General features: G+C 42.0%; 1 protein-coding gene across 4 annotated transcripts in view; it reads left to right on the top strand.

Moving 5' to 3' along the window:
* LOC124795359 (neuroparsin-A) overlaps nt 1-27411 on the top strand; it is a 150488-nt gene that overhangs the window by 98712 nt on the left and 24365 nt on the right. For 2 of the 4 annotated variants that reach the window (XM_047259353.1, XM_047259356.1), the window contains exons 3-4: nt 12534-12606; nt 18179-18293. In XM_047259353.1, the coding sequence (XP_047115309.1) occupies nt 12545-12606; nt 18179-18293 (177 nt within the window). In that variant the 5' untranslated portion in view covers nt 12534-12544. Of the gene's footprint in view, nt 1-12533; nt 12607-18178; nt 18294-20048; nt 20411-23172; nt 23553-27411 lie in introns of those variants that run through there. The other 2 variants (XM_047259354.1, XM_047259355.1) reach the window with 2 other exon arrangements.

Below are 27411 nucleotides of genomic sequence, written 5' to 3'. Positions count from 1 at the left end.
CCAGGATATCTCTTTTGAAAGGGAGCAGCTGATTTCCTTCCTCATCATTACCCTTGTGGGGCTTGTGTACTGTCTCTATTAATCTCGTCATCGATGGGGCGTTTGACACTAATCTTGCTTTCTGCCATTTGTCTCCCATGTTGAAACACTACTACCTCCCTTACTCTTTAGGTGTGCCATTTCTGTCAACTGCTAAGGAACGACACGATAGGTCTAATTCACTTTTTGCTGCGAAGTTAGCTTATTCATTATGTCGTATAAAGAATAAGGTGTAAATAAGCTTTAATAGAAAAACACTGTCTTCGTCACCTCCGACTTCAATAGAAGGAATTATTTGTTTCCGAGTTTAGCACACATTATTTCTATTGAATTACTTGTACCTGCATTCCATAAAAGCCACACCATTTGCAAGAACCAACGCTTACACTAAGAAGGTTATTTGATATGGGGAACAAGCTAGAATTGAAGTAGTATGGGCAAGGAAAATGAGGGTGTCGTTTTAAAAATAAATCTATCGCTATTCCTCTTAAACGAATTAGGAGAAGTATGAAAAATGTACAATTGGATGGAATTCTACTCCTTTCCAAAGTCGTAGCCACTGCACCACTTCAGTGGGTAGCATTACATAATTTTATCGAATTTATGTAATTTCTCACCTTTATGTTAAGGAACTTAACTGCATTGTTCTATGGAAAAGAATAAGGAACAGCTTGGAGTGTTTTTGAATGTGTAAAGTCATTGGTACGTTAAAATCTAGATGCTACGCATATTCTCCAGCAACTGCATTACCTTCCACTCACTTCTCCATGGAAATATAAATGTTGTGAAAACTGCTCTCCATCCAGAAAGACACCCTTCAATATTTTGTTTTCAGTGTAGTGAAGCTCTCAAACGACTTTATGTGAGATGCATAGACTTTATGTGAGATGCATAGTCTCATTTTTGTATATGTAACTACCCACTAAAACGCACAATACCGCAAAAAACACGCACATGCAAGCAAATAAAAATTTCTCATTGCTGCATCCATTTAAGTAAATGAGTAAGAAAGGAACTGAATTTCTGTGTTTAAAAAATTGCCCAATGCAAACATTATACGGGTATCGAAAGAAACAACAGGTTTACTGTAACCAATCATTGTTTATTTTATTGCACGACGTGTTTCAACATTAGGTGGAGTGGCACTGTCTAGTTACTTTCATGTCATAGCATAACGGATACATACAGTGTTAATCCGCAAACATAATTCCACCTGAAGTTTAAACTTTCTAAACGCAGTGTGGAAATAAATATGCAGTGACTGGTAACAGTAAAACTTGTAGTTTCATTCGATACCAATAACAGTCACGGTAAAGCCTAACCAAAAATGTTCATATCTCAAAGTAACACGGGTGTATCATACTATTTGACTCATTTTCGTGTGAGAGTTTAAATTCACTGAGTATTCAGTGGTACATGCAGTACTGAACAGTACTAGCGTCTCTTAGATGAAGCTAATTCTCTAGTTTTAAGGGTCTGAAATGGAGCACCATTCTGTATCACAATGAAAATTATGTATATTACTTATTAGCACAATAAGAACAACAAAACAAAACACAAGGCCCGAAGTGCAAGCGCTTCACACTTTAATGGCAAATTCAGAACAATGCACTGGACACCAAATTAAAAGACATAATATCAGGAATCATATTTATACGCAGGTTTTTTCATAGTTCTACCCTAACGTCAGTTTCAAGTCATTGTTTCTCTTCCATGCTAACTGGGCAAGGTGCCCTTATTAATGCATTAGCAATATCATAATGTAGGGGCCGGATTTATATCTCTGTCCAGCCATAGAGATTTAGTCTCCTCTAAGTCGATTGACGTAAATTATGCGACGGTTCCTTTGAAATGGACGCGGTCTCTACCAGCAGACCCAGTGACATCGTCGTCGAGGGAACGTTAAACGTTAATATTCTTCCTTCCAGTCCTTACAGGCCACAAGTAATATTTACAGTACAAATCTAGCGAGCTTCGTCCTCTGATCGAGACGCAAAGAAAATACCACCTCTCAGTTCACGTGGAACAAAAATTCTATCTGGAAACCACAGTCAAGGAGAACATAAACGTTCTGAATCTATTGTTTCCAGCTTGAACGCCATTGTACCGAGCTTAATTTCGAAATTAACCACAATGTACATGACGGAAAATAGATGTAAGTTACTGTTGTTACAGGTTTGTGCATCGCATAGGAGCTTTTTAACGTCGGTGGCACATTTGGTCTTCTCAAACAGGAGTAGTTATATTTGTACTAAATAAAAATGTGTGACTAGCGCCTCCCGTCGGGTAGACCGTTCGCCGTGTGCAAGTCTTTCAATTTGACGCCACTTTGGCGACTTGCGAGACGATGGGGGATGAAATGATGATAATGAGGACAACACATCACTCAGCCCCTGAGCGGAGAAAATCTCCGACCCAGCCGGGAATCGAACCCGGGTCCGTAGGATTGACGTTCTGCCACGCTAACCACTCAGCTATCGTGGGTGGACGTATTTGTGCTGACGATACTCGAAAAGGAACTAAGAAGTAAGGTAGGTTGATGAATGACCCGTCGACTTCGGGATAATTACAGTCGAAGAGCGAGATCGAACTACACAAGGATGGACGAAAGAATTTTGCGTCATTATACGAGAGGAAGATGTCGAATCCAACTCTAGTGTTGTATAGAACTCGTGGCAACTCTAAATCAAGACTGTCGCTCTGCGATTTTAATCTCGGTCCTAAAAAAGGCCGAATTAGAGAGGAGTAGATTATGTACCGGAATCGACTTTCATTCTGTCCCTCACTATTAAGTTCCCCTTAACAAAATGAGCACAATACAACACTGCATGCAAATTCATCAGTCACTCGAAAGTTACTATTATATTCGCATCAAACTATTCTCCGTCGCTGGAAGGTGAAAGTAAATGACTGCTGGCCTTACCAAGACAGCATTATTACATCACAAAAAGCGAGATTCGAGAAGTGAGTAGCAATGTTCGTATTATTTCCAGACCGGTGAGGCAGTTATATTTGTCGTATTATATGTAACCTGTTGATCTATTAAAGAGATTGCCTACACTACGGTTGCTCGTCCTCTTCTGCGATCCTTACCAGATATGTCTAACAGAGTACATCAGAAAGGTTCCGAAAAGGGCAGCTCGTCTTTCATTATCGCAAAATAGCGAAGAGAGTATCGCGGAAATGATAAGAGAGTTGGGGTGGTAGTCATTAAAACAATGGCGTTTGTTTCGTTGCGACGAGATCTTTTCAGGAAATTTCAATCACTAACTTTCTCATCATAATGCGAACAAATTTTGTTGACTCCTATCTACGTAGGGAGAAATGACCATCTTAATAAAAAAAAGAGCATAGATCGCACGGAAATATTTAGGTGTTCATTTTTCTCACTTACCCCATATTACCGGAACCGCCGATAAATAGTCTGAAAGTGGTTATGTGATCTGTCTGCCAAATGACTAAGTGTGAATTGCGGCGTAATGATGTAGATGCAGGTAGACGTGGTTCCCTGAGAATTGGCTCTGATGGCGCATTACAGCTCCTATCCATTATCCTTCCAACTGAAACTTCGAGTTTTCACGAAAGTATTGTGAATCAACTTACATGGCAGTATCAGTGAACTACAAAAATCTTGTAACACAGATTTAAAACTTTATTTACCTTGATTAAGTAGCGTATCGACCCTCAGAAATCAACTTAGTAATTGGGAGCACCTCTGATCAAAGTCAATTTATTAAACTGGACGAGGCAGGAACGACAACGTTGTGATCGTCGTGATGAGATTCCAGGATAATCACAACGTCTAAGTGATTGGATAATCGATTAAGAAAAAAACTCAAAATTAGATATTCCACTTTTAAATTTCAGTTGTCGAAAGCTTCATCAGATGTCTAAAGAGCGTATTGTTCATAATGTTCACACCTTAAGCATCTTTCAGACATTTGATTTGAGACAAGATGTGATGAGTCAGAACAAAAAATCTCATATCAATTATAATGCAGCCGGGTACCTTGAAAGGTTCATATTGCTGTAGTCATGATCCCGAAGACTGGTTTGATGCAGTTATTCACTCTAGTCTGTCCTGTGCAATTGTCTTCATCTCCGCCAAACTATAGCAACTTAAATCAGTTACAATCTGATTACTATAGTCAACCACTGGTCTCCCTTTATAGTTTTCTCCCTCATCATCAGATTTATTCCTTAAAGCCTTAGGATGTACCCTATCAGACGATCCCGTCTTTTAGTCATGTTGTGTCTTTCTTTTCTCTGTGTTTCGACTCAATGTATCTTCATCCGAGTCAGTATTCAAACTTCAGTATTTGTCTGTAGAACCTCACATAACCCTACCTCTGAGAGCCAGTTACATGCGGCACGGTTGCGTATATTGCTGAGTCACGCACTCTACCCTACCATGACAAGGTCCACAGTTCATGAGGGGACCGAGTGGAATAACGAGGGAATGAAGTATCAAAAAGTACTATTTACATTTAAGCGACAAAAGACACGGGATACCTCTTAATATCGGTCAGACTACCTTTTTTCAGGGGTTAGTTCAAAAATGGTTCAAATGGCTCCAAGCACAATGGGACTTATCATCTGAGGTCATCAGTCCCCTAGACTTAGATTTACTTACACCTAACTAACCTATGAACATCTCACACATCCATGCCCGAGGCAGGATTCGAACCTGCGACCGTAGCGGTAGCGCGGTTCCAGACTGTAGCGCCTAGAACTGCTCGGTCACTGCAGCCGGCGCATTACCTTACATTTTTCTACGTTTAGAGCTAGCCGCCATTCATCACACCAACTAGAGATTTTTTATAAGTCATCTTATCATATCCTCCTTCAGTCAATTTACCACCCGTCTAGTTCCAACTTTCATTCCGCGTTGAATGTCTGTTATTCCCTGCCCTGCAGCCATTATCATGTCGGACACATTTTCACTTGAATCATCTGAGTAGCCGGCCGGTGTGACCGAGTGATTCTAGGCGCTTCAGTCTAGAACCGCGCGACCGCTACGATCACAGTTTCGAATCCTGCATCGGGCCTGGATGTGTGTGATGTCCTTAGGTTAGTTAGGTTTCAGTAGTTCTAAGTTCTAGGGGACTGATGACCTCAGATGTTAAGTACCATAGTGCTCAGAACCATTTGAACCATTTTTTTTTCATCTGAGTAATAATGACAGCTCCGGCAATGCGCTGCCCTTTTATACGTTGTGTACGTCATACCATATATGTGCACATCGGTATCTCGTGACTTTAGTCACCTCAGTGAATAAGGTGCGGCTAACTGTGTCGTTGAGTGAAACACACAATCCTACCATGGCAAGCTCCAGAGTTCCTGAAAGGTAGGGATGTAGCAACATACTACTATTTACAACGTATGTCTAAATTCGGAATTCGTAATTTTCATAGAAATAACATTATATTTCTCTCTTCTTTCTTCTTCCTAATTGATAGCCTCGCATCTTCGTGACTTTTAAGATACACAACTGGATCCCAGATTCAATTGAACGAGCACCCTCTTGAAGGCCACGCTTGGATCATTCCCATAAAGTAATTAGTCTCCGGGAAGTGATCCCATATAGGAAACGTGTGGAAGCTGTAAAGTTAAAAATGTTGAATTCACGACATCCGACAACCACAAATTTCAGAGTGATACCAGCTTTAATACTCATCCTTTCTTTTTGCTAAAAGACCTAGGTGTCGTAGTCCAGATACAGTCATTCGTAATTACGTCGCAAATTTGCGCGCGATTGTTTTTCCGGCTCAATTTTTAAGTAATCCCCACTTAGAAAATGTAAAAAAATATTAGTGCTGTCACTGTTGCTCTCATTCCTACCTTATGTAGAGTTTAAAATAAACTTGAGGAAGAATGTCCTATATTTATATATATATATATATATATATATATATATATATATATATATATATATATATATATATATATATATATATGACTGGTGCATTGTCAGTCATGCGCTTCCTGGGGCCGCTTGAGAAGGTAGCGTGGGAAAAAGATGTCCAATACGTTTATGTGCGACCACTAGTCTTCGTTACTTGCCCTCAGACTTCTTCTACGAAATATGCTTTGGAATCGTTAGAACCTTTCTCCAGGCTGTCGCTAAAGTTCTAAACTTCCTAAATGGTATTTTGCGAAAAGATTGCCTTCCTTCTTCTAAGACCTCCTGTCTAAGCTCCCCGAGCATTTCTGTATTGCTCTTCTACTGATCATATCGACTAGTGATAAACTCACGCTTCTGAATTCCGTCGATATTCTTCTTTAAATGGCTCTGAGCACTATGGGACTTAACATCTAAGGTCATCAGTCCCCTAGAACTTAGAACTACGTAAACCTAACTGACCTAAGGACATCGCACACATCCATGCCCGAGGCAGGATTCGAACCTGCGTCGTAGCGGTCGCTCGGTTCCAGACTGTAGCGCCTAGAACCGCTATTCTCCTAGAATCCTACCTGACGATAATTGTGAACACACTAAAATTCTTAGGAACGGATTTCACAGGCGTTCTGTACATGGTCTCCTTTACACACTAACTGATAAAAATTGTTCGGACACTCGTATGTAATGCGGAGTCGACTACTGGATGTCACGAGAGGTGGACTCGCCAGTACAAAAGCAGGTGGAGAGTATCGTGTTGGCAGTAGAGAAGCCGTAAGAGTAGAATGGGTCGATCAGCAGAGTACTGTGACTTCGAACGTGGACTATTCACTGGGTGTCACTTTTGTAATAAATCCACCAGCGAAATTTCAGTCCTTCTAAAGCTGCCTAATTCGGATGTTGGCGATGTGAATGGGAAGCAGAAACGCGAAGGGGCAATCAGATCTAAACTAAGATCAGCCAGGTCACAGTCGAACATTTCTGAGTGATTGTAAAAAATCTCACAAAGGCTGAAAGAATCGCTCGTGAGTTCCGAAGTGCGACCAGCAGTCCAGCCAGCACAATGACCGTGAGTAGGGAATTTAAAAGACTTGGCTACGACGGTCAAGTCACACAGTTATGTGAGCTAAGTGACGCTTGAGGCAGAGTAAATAGCGATGCTACTGTGGCCAGTGGATTCCTGTGAATGACTGATTTGGAGTGATAAATCACTCTACACCCTGTACCAATCCGTTGGAAGGATTTAGATTTGGTGAATTTCTGGAGAACATTATCTGCCATCATTTATGATAGTGATAGTGAAGTGCAGAAGGAGTGGGGGTGTTATGGCATGGGTGTGTTTTTAGCGATGAGGAATTTGCTCCATTATTACGTCTCAGAAAAAGCTAAATGGCGAAGGAGATCAACACGTTTTACAGGCTTGTGTACTATCTACAGCATCGGTAGAGGATTCGTCCGGAGACGACGGCTGACTGAGCAAGACGATACAGGCTGCCATAAAATAGCACCTGAGAGGCAATGGTTCGTGGACAGTAACCTTCCTGATATGGACTGGCCTGCCCAGGGTCCCGCCCTGAAAACAACGGAACACCTTGGGAATGGGTCATTTCACGATTTTGCTCCAGACCCTAGCAACCAACATCACTATCTTCTCTGGTTTCAGCTCTTGAGGAAAAAGAATACACCGCTATTCGTCTACAGATTAACAGACACCTCATTGAAAGCGTCCCGAACAAAGTTCAAGCCATCACAATGACGAAGGGTGGACCGCTTTACGCTAATATCCGCTAAGGGGTGTCCGAATACTTTTTATCAGGCGCTGCAGATGCGACAGTCTTTCCCTTGACTCGCCTAGTAAAACGTAGTAAGCCATTCAGCTTCCTTGCAACAGAACTTGTGTGTTCGTTCCGCTGCACGCAGCTGCGCAATGTTATGTCTAGACAGATTATCCTGTCACGTGATGGAAGATGCGACACAGATATACAGCAAAGGATCAGGCAGGGAAGAACGGCTGTCCAAAAATTAAACGCTGTTCTTTAGTTCACAAAAATGAGTTTAAAGGTTAAAATTCATTTATACAAATTAATCGTTGAACCAGTAACAAGCTATGGCAGTGCTTTATCTCACAGAAGGAAATAAAAAGAGACTTAGAGTTTTAGAAATGGATCACTTGAAAAGAGCCTGTAGAATTTCCCGACTTCACCAAGTAAGAAAAGAGGAAGTAAGAGAAAGGACAAAGACTCATTATAGTATTACTGATAAAATATAAGAAAGACAGCTATAATGGTTTGAGCATGTCAAATGAATGGATGAAGTCAGATGACCCAAGAAAGTACCTTCATGGCAACCAACTGGAAGGAGAAGAGGAAGACGTCGAAAAGTGTGGCCAAGTGATATCCAAGAAGCGATGGAGAGTAGAGGAATGGAAGAGGATGAGGAAGAACGACGAGATCGTGACGTACGCCGACAGAGATGCGACAGTTTGAGCACCCCCACAATGAGAAGAGTAGACTAAATTCTTGTTTCTGAATCAATCTGCATAGCATAAAATAATATATATTCGCACATTACAGGCATATTCCTCTTTCCCATCCGCATTCATTTACAGCTATCCACGTTTAAAATAAGCTGCCATTTATTGCACCATATGCGTGCAAGTCATCCTGGTCCCCCGCCCCCCTGCCCCATAGTCACTTAACGAAGACACTTTCCTCTACACGGTAACGTTGCCAGCAAACAACTTCAGATTGCCGTCGACAGATTGCTGCCAACCGGGTGATTATAATTAAAGTGCAACTACTTACAGAAGTCCAGTGTGGGTTGTAATTATCGTATGGCAGCGAAACTTCGCAGATACGCTAATGTGTTAATATTAAATCAATTTACGATAAAAAAATAGTTCCAATTTTGGTCACCAGTTGCAAATCTGGCTCTGTGAATGAAAGAAAGACGTATGGAAACGTTTCCATATGTAATGTTTAGGAACTGGACGTGGTTGGAAAAGATCAAACAAGTGAGAAAGAGATAATGCCGATTTTGTTATTAACTGGCGTTTTCACAATTCGTTCAGAAACGTCGACGAGATGCTGCATCCGTAAAATACGTGATCAACAATTGCTCGCAGCAGTTCCGGCGAATTCTGAACAGTGTGTTCCTGTATATTGGCCTTCAGATCAGGTAGAGATCGAACGTGTCCTTGGTAAACGAGTTCTTTTAGATATTCCCAGGGCAAAATGTCTCATGGATTCATATCAGGGTATCTTGGAGACCATGCGTCTGGAAAACCTCTGGAGATAACACGTTCGTGGAATGTTGCATTAAGCAGATCTTTCATTGGGCGGGCGTCATGAGGTGTTGCCCCATCTTGGATTAAAACCATGGTTTCCACATAGTTGCGCTCCTATAAAGCAGGAATCACATGCTGGAAAAGGAGGAATCGATAAAGATCAGGCATCACGGTTCACGTGACAGGCCCTCTAGGTGTATTCTCTCCAAAGAAGAACGAGGCGAGAATAAAGGTGCTTGTGAATCCACACCACACAGTAACATACGGCGAGTACAGTGGATCTTCGTGTACAGCATACGGTTTAACAGTACCCCTAATTCTACATTTCTGTGTATTCACTGCAACCTGAAGTACAAAATGTACCTCGTCACTCCATAGAATATCGCCCAGCCACATATCCGTGCCAGGCAAATTCAGAACGTTGCTTTGGATGATGAGCTTCGGTTGCTGCACCGTTTGGATCTTTTACTGGTACCAGTCCAAAATAGATAGCAAAATGTTCAGTACCGTTTACTATAGGACGGACAGTTCTCGTGACACTGCACGAACACTAACACCACCCGTGCTTCACTGTCAATTACAGCAACAGTAACCTCATCAATAACTTCCACTGGAATAATACGCTTTCCTCTTCCAGGTGCCACACAAGCTCGCCCGTGTATTCAAATCTTTAAACCATTTAATGACATCGGTCGTCTCCTCATACGCTTCAGACGGCGATACGCTCTCAATGCAGCACTGTAATTGTTTCGGTTCATATGAAACAGTTTCACAAACAGTGCACGGTCTCTCTTCTCGACAGCCATACTGTTCACTCACGTTAAGGCTCGTCAGATGACAGCGAGGATGCTACACCATCATACAAACGGCGTAGAGCGTCAGATTGCCACCTGGCGGCTAAATTTGTAACTCATCTGTTTCCAGCATAAATCGGTTCCGCGTTAGCATTAGTATACCTACCAAGTTCCGCTGTCATACAATAATTACGGCTCACACTGGATCTCCTCGAGTAACTGCACTTTAAATATAACCACTCTGACATGGAGAGCAGGAATATCATCACCTAGAGCATTCGAAACGTTACCTTTCTCTCTGATGCGCGCTCGCCATCCAGGACAACGTACTGGGTTCCTATTAGTCAAAAAGAATTCGAGCCAGTCGCTTATTTGAGAGCCGTTCCGCTTCTTAACGTGCATCCATGGTCCACAGGACATTGTACGTCAAAGGGGCGAGTTACGTAGAGCACGAGCGTTGCTTTCTAATTCACTCACTTTTGGACAGTATCTTTCTCTCTCTAGGGCATTAGTCATAATTGTTCCTGTAATATTATTGTCTTGTGTCGAATAGCTGTAATATGTAAAAAGAATTTTGTTACATTTATTTGTCTTTATTAATATTCATCACTTAATTAATTAAATGAATCGTTTTTTTACAAATTACAAGTGAAAATTAAGTTATACAAAGAAAAAAACGCATACATTTTGTCAGCATTTTAATGAACCTAATATACACTGGTGTGTAACTAATATACATTGGTATGTAAAAATTAAGGACGAAATTAACTTTCGCCTCCCCACACTATAGCTCTTGGCTCATCAAAACGATCATGTTTGACTATGTTCCTGGGTGGATTACGTGTCCCCATCTCTCACCACATGTGGGTCCGTCCATCATTTTTCGATATGATACTTTTAGTGGACTTGGTGTTATAATGTGGGGAGGCATAATGTTGCATGGGCGTACTGACATCCAAATCTTTGAACACGGTGCAGTCGCCAAACAACGTTACTGTGACGCTGTTCTCCTTCCCCATGTGAGTCTTTTCAGAGCTGCATTCTGCCGTGATTTCATTTTTATGGATGCGACCGCATCGTGTAGAGTAGGTGGAGGTGCTCTTGGTACATCTACATACAGATACATTCTCCGGAAGCCACCATACGGTGCATGGCGGAGAGTACTTTGCACCACTACTAGTCATTTCCTTTCCTGTTCCACTCACAAATAGAGTGAGTGAAAAACAACTGTCTGTATGCCTGGGTATGAGCACTAATTTCTCTAACCTTATCTCCTTGGTTCTTACGCTAAATGTACGTTGGTGGTAGTAGAATCGTTCCGAAGTCAGACTTGAATGTCGGTCTTTTAAATTTTTCTCAGTAGTGCTCTTCGAAAAGAAAGTCGTCTTCACTCCAGTGATTCCCCTTTGAGTTCCCAAAGCGTCTTCTTAGCTCTTGCGTGTTGTTCGAACCTACTGGTAATAGATCTAGCAGCCCGACCCTGAATAGCTCCGATGTCTTCCTTTAATAGGACCTGGTTGGATTCCAAAACAAAAGCAGCACTCAAGAATAGTTCGCACTAATGTCCAATATGCGGCCTACTTTGCAGATGAGCCATACATTCCTAAAACTCTCCCAATAAAGCGAAGCCGACCTTTCGCCTACCCTTGTACAATCCTTGCAGGCTCGTTCCATTTCATATCGTTTTGCAGCGTTACGCTTATATACTTAAACGAGAGGATACTCAGGGAATGGACTGGCCTGCTGGTCCCCCGACTTAAATCCCATGGAGCACGTTTGGGATGCTTTTGGGAGCTGTATTACAGAACGTCCAAGTGCACCAACAATCATCGAAAGTTGTCAGTCATGCTGGTGGAGGAATGGGGCGCCCTGCCCTACCACAATAACTCTTTAGCAACCTTACGGCCAGCATGGCAGCACGTTGCAGAACATGCAACATGCCGTCCGTGATGATAAAACACCCCATTAAGAACCACGTCCCGTCTTTTGCAATGTCCAGGGCACCAGCAAAAATCGCGGTGCCTTCACTACAGTTGTTAGCTTTGAGTAGAAGTATCATTTCAGTTCGTCTTATTGGGTTTTTCTTTTAGTTAGCGTATGTTCCAAATCGTTCAAATGGCTCTGAGCACTATGGGACTTAACATCTGAGGTCATCAGTCCCCTAGAACTTAGAACTATTTAAACCTAACTAACCTAACGACATCACACACATCCATGCCCGAGACACGATTCGAACCTGCGACCGTAGCAGTGGCGCTGTTCCAGACTGAAGGGCCTAGAACCGCTCGGCCACCCCAGCCGGCAGTTGGCATATGTACTGCACTGTAGCAGTTCTTTGCGAATGGTGCGAGTTTCATCGAGCAATGATACTTGACAGTGAGGCATCATGCGGAAGTTACTTTCGTCCTTAACTTTTGCTCACAAGTATTTGGTAACGACATCTTTATCTGCTGGAAGCACAAATAAATCGAAATACAGAGCCGAACTTAACAAGACGTCCGTATTGTGTTTGCAGACGCCGCCGCCATGAAGCCCGCAGCAGCACTTGTCGCCGCCACCCTTCTCATCACCGTCATCCTGTTCCACAGGTAAGCACTTCTGCGTAGAATATGCCTTAGGGATTGTTATAGTATCTCTCTTCCGAATATTTTGCTTCATCGTTCTCTATCGTGGGCGATTCCCGAGATTATTACATTTAGAATCGGTAAGGGAATAAATAAACTATAATCTCGAGGCCTTCCAGAAGTGCTAGACGCATGATATTCGGTCTGTTTTGCAGATCACACGTAGAAGTAATTGCGAATTTACGCAACATTAGTTTTCTCCTTTATTTGACCAGTTGGTTCTGTCAGGTTTTACTGGGAGACAACTGACATACCTCGGCTTCTCCCACTGCTTGTTTAAGAGTGAAAGAAAGAAAAACGTTGTAGTCTCTTTTTATGGCGTATCCAGTCTGGTATGAACAGCTATCATGTTTTACAAACTAAAAGTGAAATACTCCGTAACCGTGTAAGCTGCGGGTGTCCAGTACCGTTTCTGTCTGTCGCAGCTTGAGGTAACATATTCCTCCTGTCGAAAATTTCTCCAGAATAGTTTTAGAAAGTTTTTTCTTCTATTGTTTACATGCGAGAGAACGTGATAAGGTATATCGAAGTTTTAAGTCCTTAATACGTGTTTCATTCTAACAGAATACAGAGGTGTGAGAAGTCAGTGTAAGCCTTTGGAGTAGTTTTTTATTACCACGCTGTGTTCGGAACTCGGCATCAGTCTATGATATGCGACTCGGTGGCAAGAATAAAAGACACGATTTGCGAAGAGCTAGTTTCTGATTATACGACTCCTGATCTTGGAAACAGTTGATAAACACGACGAATACTCCTGCAAGGGGCTCTGCGGACAGCGTGTGTTGCTAATAGCGTAATATCTCTAGTGTGTGGCATGAGAAGCAGGACCGCATACTTGCCAACGAGAATGATGCGTGCAAGTAAAGCATATAGGCGCTCGCAACACGTCTCGAAATTCAGATGCACTCGCATTTTTTGAGTCTTTAGTTCCTGGGAAACTTTATTCCTCTTCGAGAGGACGGGTATTCCCACTAAGCTGGTCACTACACTCCTCAGGCAAACTTGAAGTACTAACACTTCATTATGTTTTGGTATCACTCTTGTATAAGGATACAGAAACTCAGAATTCAGTGTTGCGTAAATACATCGACGGAAGTACTCATTCTTCCATGCTGACTTGTAGCCGTAGCAAATATCCAAAGACGAATTCCAGACTGCAGTATCTTGCAACGAGCGATCATTTCAAGAGCTTCGTAAATTTGCGGCTAAAACTTCAGAAATAAGGAAATCAGTTTCTGCTACCTACGAATACTATCCGTATGACAAATGCTTGTAAATGAAAGCTCGATACATATGGATCATGTGAGCTTTCAGGGATCAGTTTTCTACAAAGATCAGGCGCTTATCATGGCGTTATGGTTCCGCTAGAGATCACAGAAAAGTAAGATAATCTCGAGAAATAGCCGTTAGTCGTTATAAAGGAGTTTTACAGTAATATGCTAGCATCAGGAGATTTCCAGGAACAGTCTTATTCTATTCATGTCTTTAGAGTGGAAAATTATAGACTCTAGACGATACTCGGGTACTTTGAGATCAGGAAAAAGTGATTGGAAGCAAATACTTCAGCGGTGTGAGGTATCAAATGAGAAATGTGCATGAGACACCCTTCTGCAAACTCCTTACGTTTCATTAAAAAATAAATTCTTGCCGCATCGATATTGGTGGCAATACTTTGAAAAGTAATAGGCAATGGTCTACGATGTGACCACTACCGGTATTTACAGTTTTTTAGACTGCATTTTTTAGACACGGCTTACTCTTTACAAGAAGTTAGAGACATATTTGATGACGCTTTATTTGATTCCCGGAAGCCTGATTTAAGTACAGCGCAGCGTTTTCCAGTAGGCGTCATACTAGTTGAAAGGAAGAGTAATTGTTTCATATGAGCCACTGAGGGCCGGCCAAAGTCCTCAAGAAGGAATTGTTCGTAAAGTGAATTGAAGTAGGTGGGATCGGATCGCGTGCGACAAGATTCATTCATATCATTCGTCAATTTGTCGTAGAAGGCGATACAGCCACCTCTCAGCGTTTTAGCAATTTTTTAGGATTTTACAGCGTATGGTTGCATTTACTTAATAGTTTCATGATTAGTTTTAAAATTAATGTATTAAGAAGAACTGCTATTTTAGTAATACTTGATGAGATCTGATTGACTGTCGTATGAAATCAATTTGCTGGTTTGCACGCAGTTTAAATAATATATGACTGATATCACTTACTGTTAGGAATTTTCGTTGAAGGTGGCTTGAGAATGAATCATGATTAAATCACATACTAATTATGGAAGTTACAAACTTTTTATTTGCCTTAATTATGAGGAACGAGAACTTCGAGGGCATGTGTGGCAATATTTGCCCATAATATTACTCTTTACTGTGTCGATGGTGATAATAACATATTTTTAAATGCGTCGATTTCAGCAGTATTCTTCACTAAGTCATCGACTGATCGATTGTGTCATTATATTTAACATTAGCGTGTCCCTTAATCTATATAAATTGTAACTTCTTCCTTTGTGGCTTTCATAAAGTCCGTTAGCAGTGCAATAGTTTCCTTGCGAAGGGCGGGTGGGCAGTTGTCTGCATATATTGAAGCAAGCTTCTACTGTCTGTTAAAATAATAATCTTTTTTACTGTGAGGTACTGCAATTAATGTAAAGCTGCAAGATAAACTAGAAGCTTCACTGGGGGTATACCAGGGTAGAAATTTTTTAGTCTAATTTTTTATTGTCTTAAAATGTTCCTTAAAGAACCTATTTTTAAGAGATACACATGTAAAGTGTGTCGTAAATGTCAATATGCGTTGAAACTGCGATTTACTGCATGGGGGTCTGGAGCATCCGAGCGCTCGAATGCAATCGATGTAATACCAAAACAGTTTCCAACGGACCAAGGGTCCTGATAGTTTCGGATAGTATCAGAGAGGTAAAATATCATTATCAATAATATTTCTCCTCGTAAAATATTTCGTCTATGGTAAACAATTTAAAGCATTTACTTGTCTCGCACCTGCTTAACTTGTTATTTCGGTTGTTTTTTATGCGAAGTAAAAGGTTAGTACTTGAAACAGACAAACGTATTTATACTGGTAGAAGATGTTCGGAGAGTAATCCAAACAGTGCAAAAAACGATTTGATTGGTAAGCGAAACCCAGTTAATCGATATAATTTTGTTAAAATGAGTTCTGACATCGGCTCAAAAAAAGACGAACTGCACTGTGCTGGCATTGCCGATTAAAGGTTTGTTCAGTTTCAGAGTTAGAAAACACAAGTTGAAACGATAGTTTTCTCGAAACAACATTTTTCACGTTGGGGGGAGCTATAACTCATGAAATGTACATGCATTTACATTATTCCTTTATGGTAACTTGTGAGACGGCGTTTTTTCTATTGTAATACGAAGTTTTTTCGCAATATATTTTCATTTCGATTTTTGGTGCACGTTTTTATAACGAATTTTTTGTCGAAAAAAATTTACTGTTAGTTCAGAGTACCACCATTTTGTTAAAAATCATTCTTTAAAATGTCCATACGTACTACATTAGCAAAATAGTTTTTGAAGTTATTTTCTAGTTTGAAAATGGTGGCGTTCAGAGCTCCCACCAACCGCGCTCGCATTCCGCGAAGGCCTTTCGTCGATGTCGTTTAGTGTCTTCTGGGTGCAAGTTTTTTACTGGAAAAAAATGCGTAATACGAACTTAAGGGTGTGCAATAGAGGTATAAAGTCAGTTTTGTAATTTGTTTTGTTACTTTATTGAAAAATCATGAAATTCGGTTCGAAAATCGAGCATCACCCTGGTCTAGCCCCTTAAAAACGCAACCCAATGGGCCACTGCCTGGGGTCTGTGAACTGTCAGTATGTATCTCGAAATAGCCCGGGAAATTAACAGCACTGCGTTTCTTCAGAATGAGATTTTCACTCTGCAGCGGAGTGTGCGCTGACATGAAACTTTCTGGGAGATTAAAACTGTGTGCCGGACCGAGACGCAAACTCGGGATGTTTGACTTTTGCGGGCAAGTGCTGCCAGGAAGTTTCAATGCGTATTTTTACCAACTGTTGTGGTACGGCAGATTTAACTGTTCGTCCTAAAAGAAAAATAAGTAAAAATCTGAATTGTTGATAATTTCCTGGTATATTTCCAAGAATAGGGTGTAGAGAGAGCCGGTGGAGCAGTAATTACACCCCTATCATGAACAATGCGTACAAGCAATGGAGAACACAGAAAGCAGTTTTGTCGAGGATTATATAATAATGTAAACGATGATACTGGATGACCCTACTTTGAACGGCTTCTATAAGCTTGAGTGGTTGGTATAAGATGTGTGTTGTGTAGCTCATTAAAAAACTAAATATTCATTACTATCATCAGTCCTCGGTTTAGGATTCTCAGCTCCATGCATAATTTTGATTATAAAGGTTTGGGACAACTTGTGCGATACAAGATACTAGCATTGGAGTTCACGAGGGAAATTCAATAAGTAATGCAACACATTTTTTCTCGACCATTACCGGTTGTAAAACGCGGAAATTTGATGCGGGACGTCGTGAAATAATACCTTGACATCTGTAGTTTCATAAAGTTCTGATAAGTGGCGGTGCTTTACGTAGCCTTCAAAATGGCGTCTGCTAAATAGAAGCATTCCAAGGAGAGAAATGTCACTGAGTTTCTTTTGGCGGAATACCAGAGCATCGCAGATCTTCATAGGTGACTGCAGAAGTCTGCTATTTCTGTTCCACAAGTGACATCTTACTATTACTTCAGTCGATAACAACATAGCAGCTGATGAATATACGGGCACTTTTGAAAACTGTATATATTTTAGAAAGTGTGAAACACAAAAGTTTGATCTTTAGTTCGAAGATGAGTTTAATGCAGCTTTGCGTAATATTGTATTCTGTGCAAACAACTTCATCTCCGCATAACTACTACAACCTATATCCATTTGAACCTGCTTATATGTTCAAGCCATTGCCCCTTCTGAAATTTACAGCCCCCCCCCCCCCCCCTGCAAACAGACAGCCTACCCTGCCACCCTCCACACACGCTTCCTTTCATTTCCAAAGTGACGATCCCTTGCTGTCTGACAATGTGTCCTGTCAACCGATCTCTTAGCTCGAGTCAAGATGTGCGACAACTTTATTTTTTCTCCAATTCGATTCAGTACCTCACTCATTAGTTATTCGATCTAGCCACCTAACTTTAAACATTCTTCTGTAGAACTGCATTTTGAAAGCGTCCATGATCCGCTTTTGTAAATTGATTATTGTCCACTTTTCACTCCCGTACTAGGTTACCTTCATAAAAGATTTCCTAACATGCTATTGCCAGTCTGCATTTTATATCCTCTGTATTTTGGCCATCAACGTTATTTTGCTGCACAAAATGCAGAACTGATCGACTACTTTTAATGTTCCATTTTTTAAAAAATCTAATTCCCTCAGTGTCACCTGATTTAAGTCGACTACATTCCATTACTCTTGTTTTGTTGGTATTCATGTTATAACGCGGATGTTTCACAAATTTTTCTTTCTGTCAGAGCGGAAGCCAACCCAATATCCCGGTCTTGCGAAGGGGCTAACTGTGTCGTCGATCTGACACGTTGCGAATACGGTGAAGTGCAGGACTTCTTCGGACGCAAAGTCTGCGCCAAGGTATGTATGGCTTGATAGTCTAGTTGTTATTTCAAGAGTCAAATTCACTGTGCTGAGTTTTCATGTAGATCGTGGTTCATGCAGGTAATGGAAATAGCCCTACATGGCTGGCACATTTTTTATTTACATCTACAAAATCGTTCACCATGGCAGGGCTTAAAATGCCTCTTTTTGCTTTCAAGATATCGTCACAATAGTTATTAGACATATATTTCAGGTGTTTTTTTTATTTCAGGATCAGCTGAGGTTACGCGGATTCCATAACTATAATTTTAATTATTGTCACATTAATCATCTGCCTTTCTACTTATTTTTCAGAGCTGGTGCTACTAGGTGTGTGAAGACTGAGCAGTATCATTTATTTTCTTTTCCTTTGCAGTTAGTAAGGTGTACGTGCTATTAGGACCTTGGAAAAACTTTTCGTAAATAACACTGTATGTCACTTTCGCTCTCTCTTTGTGTTTCCGCAGGCGACTTGCATGCAGTTTAAGATGAACTTCTGAACAAGAATGAAGGTACACATCAACTAGCATAAGTTCACTAATAAAAATTGATTATTTTTTATTTGGCATGATTTAATTCAGCAACAGCCTAAATGATAAATTCCAAAATCTTCCCATTCTTTGCAGAAAAATAGTCACAGTTCATTAAGAGATTCCGGTGGGGCGGGTGGGGGTGGCGGTGTGGTAGGGGGTGGTGTGGGAGGACATCATTGTATCCTTAATTTTATTTTACCACGCAGGTGACTACTGTGTCTCGACAGTATCCAAAGCTTGAAATTTAGGAGGGCTCGAAAGACAATTTATTTAACTTCTGTTCTCATCAAAGTAACGTTTGTCAGTCGTTCATATGGGCAAATTTTCGTCGTGGAAGATACAGGGTACGATACCTATGTTATAGATAGACATAATAGTCTAAAATGATTCTTTGCACCACACTATGACTTGAGAATGACCGTAGAACCCCCTGTAGACTACAGTGTGTCAGCCTGAATCATTAAACAGCATCCCATATTTTAGACTCAGTGAAGCTCCGGACTTTTCTTTACCATAATCTTGACGCAGTCCAAGTAGCTTTCCCTGTTACCGCCTTCGCCTATACTGTCTTCAAACCAGACGATGCCGAGCTTGGTGTCTGATCAACAGTCTCTGAAGTTATACGGATGCTATTTCTCTAAAATTATTGCTCTTGTTATATTGACATGGGTTACTAGAGGTTTCACAGTAACAGCTCTGCTACGAGTAATTCATGCTTGCAGCTACCGTCACACTTTATTCGTTGATACTATGCACTCTAGACAAAAACGGAATTCAGCAGTAACTTTACTTTTACTTACATTATCACACTAATTTTACATGAAATTAGTAGCGCTCCGGGCGGGTATATGAACTTTAGATATTCGTGACAGGTTTGTGACATTTGTCAGGGGTACGCCAACTATGCAGTAGGTGACAATTTTCCTTCGTTGTGATTCAAGTAACCCCTACATGATAGTAATTTGCAGTCATATTGGTAGGTTAGAATGCTAGCGAAGGGGCTGTAGTAGATAATTAAGTGCATGAGGAAGTAACTGCGGTGCAGAACAGTCAGAAAACATTACTTTGTTCCTTTTGCATTATCAAAACTGTGTTATGTACAACTGAAGTTTGATTTACGTATTTCATTTTTAGTTGCGGATGACCAGTGAACCATTGAGCCTGAGCGGATGGCAGTTACATTGCACAGCAGCGGATAAATGTTCTAATGGTGTTGCAGGGGCCCGGAGACGACTGCAATGTTTTTGTATCGTGCGGAATCGGCATGGGCTGCCGGGGCGGAAAATGTTCCGGTTGCTCTTTGAAGACTCTGGAATGCTATTTCGAGAGTTTTCCCTTGTCAGAAGAGGAATGATGCTGGCATAATAAGGGGACGTCTGAATATTTGCTCAGACGTCCCTACTTTCAACTGACACATACTCGTCTAGTTCTTTTGAAGAAACTTGCATCGTCTTTATATTGTTATCATAATACTATGGTGGGCCTTACGTGCGTTAATATAGACACAAATGAATAATTTTCTCTCTTCTTGTTCTGTCTCTCTATATTTAGTTTCTTTCACAATAAACTTAATGGCAGCAATCTTGTTATTTTCTATTGTTTTATTTTTCTTCTATTCCTTTTTCCGTCTTCTTTCGACACTTCCTTTCGACCGCCAGCAGTCTACATCTTGTAGCAGCTGTCTCCTCTTGTACTGTTGTTTACTGAACTAACTCACTCTATGCGGCTTCCATGATGGTGCACCTCCTTCTGGTGTCTTGAATTTTCGAGCAAATATATTTTAATGGTCTCACGTCTCTCCTAGTAAGTTTACTTCTTCTTACATTTTGTGCTTAGGTATTGCGTGAAATCTCAACTATCCTTGTCGCCGCAAGTAGCGCAACAAAAATTCGATTATCACTCGGCAGACAGTGACGCGGTGAACGTTGGAGCAAATAAAAGTTCCGAGGCGTCGGTAGTTACTCTATTAAAGTGGTGAACAGCTGGTTAAAAACAGGATTCTAATTACAGAAATACCGAAAGAGAGAAAACTGTAAGACAAGCAACAGTCAAACATTGTGTTTAATGACTCGGTCTGAAGGCTTCAAGCGATGAGGGCCAAGTGGCTGTCCGCGTTGGCTTCTTCTGAATAGTTTTTGTGTGTCCATCCTTCTGACTGGAGATCCGAGGCTCTTCGCCCGCTCACTTATGCAGTAAAATGGAACACCTACAGCTGTCCATACGAAGTTATTTATTATATGGATGTCAGTTTTGGTGCTTCAGTATACCATCTTTAGGCCTTAACTGACACTGAGAGGATTATCTCCAATCGTATACACGACTCCATCTGTGGCCCACATGTATGAACTGGTTTTCGCTGACTACCTATAACAACGATGTTGTGTCTCCGACCATCACCCACCAACTCCAACTTCGTAGCTGATGGTTGGTGACACAACATCGTTCCTACAGGTAGTGTGCGAAAGCCAGTTCGTAGATGTTGGCCACAGATGGAATTGTGTATACGACTGGAGTTAGCCCCCTCAGCGTCAATTAAGGCCTGAAGATGGTATACTGAAGCACCGAAACTGGCAGCCACATAATAAATAATATCGTAAGGACGCCTGTAGGTGTTCCATTTTATTACGTCTTCTGAATAGGTTCAACCTATATGGCCTTAGGGTGCAGTATTTCACCCGAAGGTATTGCCTGCTATTTCAGGTGATGGTCCCATCTCCAAGTGGCAGTGCGTGACTGAGAGCGCTATTTACGCGCAGAACTCCTTCAGAGGGCGCCCATTGTACCCTCTGCTTGTGGCCCGATGTATTCAGCTCGCAAAAAGGAATATATTCCCGTTGATCGTCTTTGCTGTACTAAACCCGCCAGGATAGCCGAGAGCGCTAACGCGCTGCTTCCTGGACTTGGGTAGGCGCGCCGGCCCCGGATCGATCCGCCCGGCGGATTAATGACGGGGGCCGGTGTGCCGGCCAGCCTGGATGTGGATTTTAGGCGGCTTTCCACATCCCGCTAGGTGAATACCGGGCTGGTCCCCACCTTCCGCCTCAGTTACACGACTCGCCGACATCTGAACACGTTCGCGCTATTCCACGAATTACACTAGGTGCAGACAGCTGGGGTACACTAATTCCGTCCCGGGGGGGACGGGGTGGCGGCAGGAAGGGTATCTGGCCACCCCTTCATACTAACCTTGCCAATTCCGTTCCTAACAATGCCGACCCTGCGTCAGTGCGGGACATGGCACCAGTGAAAGAAAGAAAGACCGTCTTTGCTGCACTCGTACCTTCGACAACTTTGGAGACGCCATGAATTTTATTTCTGCTCCTTTCACTTGCAGCAATTTAAACTGTCCTTTTATGTTCCTGCAGGAGCACACACATGGAAAGCGCCACATATTTGGAAGCAAAGAGCCAAATATTTATTTCGTCTTTCTTTCTCTAATCAAACGGAAATATAAATAACATCTAATATTTAAGAATAGGTCATACTTGTATTCGTAAGAAAGACCAAGAATGTGTTGAAAAGGTTAAGACGAAAGAAATAGCATTTAGCTCGACGTGAAGCTAGTTTCTTTGAGTATATAATCCACGTCTGCATCCACTACGCTACAGCGAAGACTTGTGATTTTCGTTTTTTGTATTGGCTATCACGGTAGCTCTTGAGTGCTTATACCGTTGACGCGTCATTAACTGACATTTAATTTTTCTGATAAATCTTCAACGTGCCGTTGCCTTCAGAGTGCATAACACTAGACGCTGGATCCTTTGAAGCAGCACGCTGCTATGACACGCAAGTCAATATGGCATCTCCAAAGTTATTGAAGATAGTAGTACATCAAGGACCAACAGCAAAAATATACCCTTCTTTGTGAGAGGAATGCATCAGACAACAATGTGCACCAATTGTGTCTACTTGTCAGCCGCAGTATCTCAGACTGCAGCCTGGCGGGGAATCCAAATCACTGTGTGATGTAAAAACATCTGCCTACTGCTCTGGGATGGAATACGGTATCCCTAACAGGTTTGTGATCTTTATTGTGTGTACCACAACTATACAGGTACTGACAATATGCCTTCATTGTTGAGACCGAGATGATATTAGACATGCTGATGAATCAGAACAAGAGAGGCTGTAGTACAAGAAGAATATAAAGAAACAGCACTGAAGTATAGATATATCAGGCAACACTACTTGGTCCCTTTTCCCTCATACAGGAAGTGAGCTGTGTAGCTGAAGTAACATCTAAATATTTTTGTATTTACTTAGGAACGACCAGGAAACCTGCGAACCTGAGAAAATGGCGCCACCTTGAAGAACAGAGGTTAAATATTCTACTGGTGTTTCAGGGACCAGGAGAGAGATGCAGCGATTATGAGAGCTGCGGGGACGGTTTGAGTTGTGCACAAAAGTTATGCGTCGGCTGCTCCCTGGCGACTCTCCAGTGCTTCAGTATCGTTAGTCTTCCCCTGTCAGAAGAGGAATGAATGTGTCACTTAGTAACGAGACGAATACATATTTATCTAAGATATATCTCCATTTAAGTGAGACAGCTTCCACACTCGACATACGGCTCTGTGAACTCGACCAGTTTGTTGAAGAAACATGACTCACTTTTATGTTGTCATCACAATACTTACATGTATTGATATAGACACAAGTGAGTAAATTTCTCTCTTCTTATTCTGTCTCTTTGTTCTTTTCTTTCACAATAAATACATTATCAGTATTCTTGTTATTTTCTATTGTTTTTATTTTTTTCTCCTATTCCTTTTTCCTTATTCTTGTTACACTGTCTTTCAGTTAACAGCATTCTACATTTTGCTGCAAGCTTTTCCTTTACGTTACTGAACTAATTCGCTCTCTGCTCTTTACAAGTCTGCGGAAACACTCTCAAGAATTTCTTGTCATTTCTCTTTCATGAATTAATACTAATAAACGGCTTTTATAGCACATCTGCCTCTTTCCAGGAGAAGCAGACTGATAATAGAGACCTCCAGATCTGTAATGGAACTTTCTGTGAACTAAACTTTCTGACAATTCAGTTGCCTCCTTACCGAAAAAAAATAAGCGAAGTAATCAAACCGGTTTTGCATTAGAGCACTGAACAGCAGGCAGTGAGTTCCTGTTGCTAACATTTGGACAAATTTTCTTAAGGAGTTAACTCTGGATCTAAATAGTGTACAATTGAAAGAAAACAACCCTCGGTCATTATTTTTAACGAATTAACCGGGTTTCAACACTGCTAGGAGTGTCTTCCTCAGAATTTAAATCAAAGAATGGTCTATAACATGGCCACAGAATTATGACTAAAAACGTATGATACAGAGTATAAGTACAGAATCGTCGTGAAAGTCTGACAGTAGTTATATGTCATGTATAAAATAATAAATATGCTAAAAGGGCATTAGTCACAAAGATATATAAGATAAAAAATTGTGATGGCGAGCCACTAAGGGCTGCTCGTTACTTACGCGGTTGCAGTCCGTTTGCGACCTTTGATTTAAATTCCGAGGAAGACACTCCTAGCAGTGTTGAAACCCGTTTAATTCATTAGAAATAGTGACCGAGGGCTATTTTCTTTCAATTTTAATTATTCACGGTCTCTGAACGTGCAGCCATGTCTTTATATTTGCTTACAGATAACATAAGGCCAAAGGCGTTACGAAACACAAGAATAAATTTTGACTATAAACGGAACAAAATAAATCTGTAACTTCTGTAAACACGTAGACTCACTCGGGAGATTGAAAAAACAACGAAGGTCTCAGTGAATTCTGTAATGGTTTTTCACTGGTAACACAGAGAGAAAATTACCGTTGAAGAACATGCTGCTCACAGCTGGTCACTGGATTCGGTAAAATGGCTGACGACGATGGGCAAACAATCAGCGGTGCTCTTGCTCAAACGAACACCGCGATATTTGGCTGGTGTTCTTTTGGGAAAGCTAGAGAGTTGGATTCTCGCTCCTTTTGAATTTGAGACCAGTGTCGTAATCGTCTCGACCAGTGGTAAGTACAGAACAGATATAGGACTCACACTTTGCGAAAAGAGGTTCAGTTTCCACTCCGGATGTCAGGAGAATATGCAGTGCGCTAAAATTAAAACGGGAAACATTCCGTGGGTGGACGGGGTGGAAGCGACGATTCATCCTCGTTCTCACAGAACTCATGGAGGATGCGAGCTGTGTGGTCTGATGCCGCGTCCGCTTGCAACACAGCGTCACCATTGGATAACAAACATTGTACCGTGGGCTGGACCTGATCGTCCAAATTGATACATAATTCTTGGCAGTAATGCGAGCTTTCAGGGTAGTCATGCGACCAATGGAAAATCACCATATTATCGCCCAAATCATCACCGAACCCCAGACACGTTTCACTCTTGGGACGTAAACCCGTCCAGAAGTTAGAAATTGTGTGCAACAAGACCCACCAGACTAAATGACATTCTCCCACTGCTCCTTAGTCGAGGTTTCGGCACAACGTTTTCCTGTTACATCACTGCTGCGTGGTTTTGGAATTCCAACTCGCCTTGCAATTTCCTGCTTCGCGTTGTCTCGGTGCTGTCAGTGTTCTAGAGTGCGGCATTTAGTTCGGTTGGTTGGTTGGGGAGAGGGAATGAAACAGCGAGATCATTGGTCCCATTGACTTGGGAAATTATGGGGAAGGAAATCGGCCGTGACCTTTCAAAGGAACCATCTTGGCATTTGCCTGAAGCGATTTAGGGAAATCGTGGGAAACCTAAATCAGGATGGCCGGACGCGGGTTTCAACCGTCGTTCTCCCGAAAGCGAGTCCAGTGTGCTGATCACTGCGCCACCTCGCTCGGTATTTAGTTCGGCAGTGACCTTTACAGCTGTCCTCTCCTCGCTTTGGTCACAGTTCTCTCCAATGACCATCTGTCACGATCGGTCAACACATACTTCCGTCGGCGTTGTGACTTACCGGACGATGTTTCTTCGCTTTTCCTGTATGCAGTACAAGTCTTGCATATGATACCACTTGCAATGCCAGACACTTGGTTACGGAAGCACCCACCATGCGTCCAACAATTCAGAGTGTTTCAAAAGGGAATTTACAACTTTAAAAATTCATATAAATTTATTGAAAGAAGGCGCTGAGCTGGGCTTACTGTTATTTTGTAGGAAAACACATCAAGTTTTGAAACTACCTGGCAGATTAAAACTGTGTGCCGGACCGAGACTCGAACTCGGGACCTTTGCCTTTCGCGGGCAAGTGCTCTACCAACTTTTTTTTTTCTTCAGTTTTGTTTGGTCATTGCGGACGTCACGTGACATCCGTTGAAGTTCGTTTGTTGATCCTTCCACTCAGTTTTTTATTACAGTGGCCAACCAGCTCTCTGACCGAACACGCTGAGCTACCATGCCGGCACCCCCTGAGTTACCCAAGCACGACTCACGCCCCCGTCTTCACAGCTTTACTTCTGCCAGTACCTCGTCTCCTACCTGCCAAACTTTACAGAAGCTCTCCTGCGAACCTTGCAGAACTAGCACTCCTGAAAGAGAGGATATTGCGGAGACATGGCTTAGACGCAGCATATGGGATGTTTCCAGAATGAGATTTTCACTCAGCAGCGGAGTGTGCGCTGATATGAACCTTCGTGGTAGATTAAAACTGTGTGCCGGACCGAGACTCGAACTCGGGACCTTTGCCTTTCGCGGGCAAGTGCTCTCTGACTGAGCTACCCAAGCACGACCCACTGCCAGCAGTAAAGCTGTGAAGACGGGGCGTGAGCTCAGGACGTGAGCTCAGTTGGACGCCGCCACGGTAGCGTGTTCGGTCAGAGGGTTAGCTACCCTCTGTAATAAAAAAACTGAGTGAACGGATCGACGAACAACTTGAACTGGTGTCATGAGACGTCCGCCCCGAGCATATACAACGAACAAAATGAGATCAACAAAGAATTAAAAAAAAAGTTGGTAGAGCACTTGCCCGCGAAAGGCAAAGGTCGCGAGGTCGAGCCTCGGTTCGGCACACAGTTTTAATCTGCCAGGAAGTTTCATATCAGCACACACTCCGTTGCAGCGTGAAAATCTCATTCTGGAAACATCAAGTTTTTTGTTACTTTAAACTAAATGTTGTATCTGGCTTCCATTCGTTATCCTGCACACATCTCATCAATTTCTTCCCAAACTCGCTATAGCACTGCAGGCGTAGCTTGCTCAGTGGCGGCATAAATTCTTGCTCTAAGTTCAGGCAGAGAAGCCGGCACAAGAGGTACAAACACGAAATCCTTTATGAATCCACATTAAAAAAATCGAGTGGTGCCAGATCTGCGGAATGTGGGGGCCGTGCACTTGGCGTATCACGGGCAATCCATTGACCTGGAAAGCTGTCACTGAGAAAATCCTGGACATCAGCCAGGTAGTGGGGTGGTGCATCATCTTGCATGAAGTAAATATTTCGTTCCTGGTCATCCTCATTGATGGTTCTATCACGGAAAAAGGGGCCGCACACTTTGTACTTGCTCAATGGGCAAAAAACGTTCAGTTTAGGGCTACCATGAACATTTTGCAATGTTTGATGTGGATTTTCACTACTCCAAATCCTACAGTTATGTGTGTTC

This window comes from Schistocerca piceifrons, chromosome 4, assembly GCF_021461385.2.
Source record: "Schistocerca piceifrons isolate TAMUIC-IGC-003096 chromosome 4, iqSchPice1.1, whole genome shotgun sequence".
Classification (NCBI taxonomy): Eukaryota; Metazoa; Arthropoda; class Insecta; order Orthoptera; family Acrididae; genus Schistocerca; species Schistocerca piceifrons.
This window is presented reverse-complemented; position numbering and strand designations above follow the sequence as displayed.